Below are 539 nucleotides of genomic sequence, written 5' to 3'. Positions count from 1 at the left end.
AATATATTCTATATGTATTTATATGAAAGCACCTTCTTCAGTTTGCTTCATTTAACATAGCTGATTTTATATTAGTTAATGTTACTTGAAAGCATATTCTCAGTTACAAATTCTGTAACCTTCCAAATGTGTACAGACATGTTGGGCATTAAAGCGTTCCGTAAACTAAAGCGCTGTTTGACTCTTTCTTTGGTCGACGTCACGTACAGAACTCCCAAGGATGAAGAACATCAGATACTATAATTAACATGTAAAACAATTAAAGATGTCATTGTTGAAATTATCTTTATCTCTGTTGGTACTTTGAGGTATTTTTCTATTGTCTTCCAAGAATAAAGAGAGAGACAAAGACTCTTCACTTGAGTATTGTATAATTATATTTCAGGAATTTCTCATCACAGATATGTACATGAAAGCCAAACCTGAAACTATGTAAAAAAAATGGTAATGAAGTATATCGTCTGTATAAAATGAAGTTAAAAAAAACTGAGTTTAAAATGGATGTGGACAAGGATGACAGGATTGTAAATTGTATTTAA

At 30.6% G+C, this 539-nt stretch overlaps 2 protein-coding genes across 2 annotated transcripts in view; one reads left to right on the top strand and one right to left on the bottom strand.

Annotated features, from left to right (window-relative positions):
* Positions 1-243, top strand: part of LOC119586593 (antichymotrypsin-2-like) — a 10,297-nt gene extending 10,054 nt beyond the window's left edge. The window contains 1 exon segment of the mRNA XM_037935343.1: positions 104-243. Coding sequence (XP_037791271.1) covers positions 104-243 — 140 coding nt within the window.
* Positions 1-539, bottom strand: part of LOC119586299 (ovalbumin-related protein X-like) — a 52,031-nt gene that overhangs the window by 29,848 nt on the left and 21,644 nt on the right. The window lies entirely within an intron of this gene.

This window comes from Penaeus monodon, chromosome 21, assembly GCF_015228065.2.
Source record: "Penaeus monodon isolate SGIC_2016 chromosome 21, NSTDA_Pmon_1, whole genome shotgun sequence".
NCBI classification, from domain to species: Eukaryota; Metazoa; Arthropoda; class Malacostraca; order Decapoda; family Penaeidae; genus Penaeus; species Penaeus monodon.
This window is presented reverse-complemented; position numbering and strand designations above follow the sequence as displayed.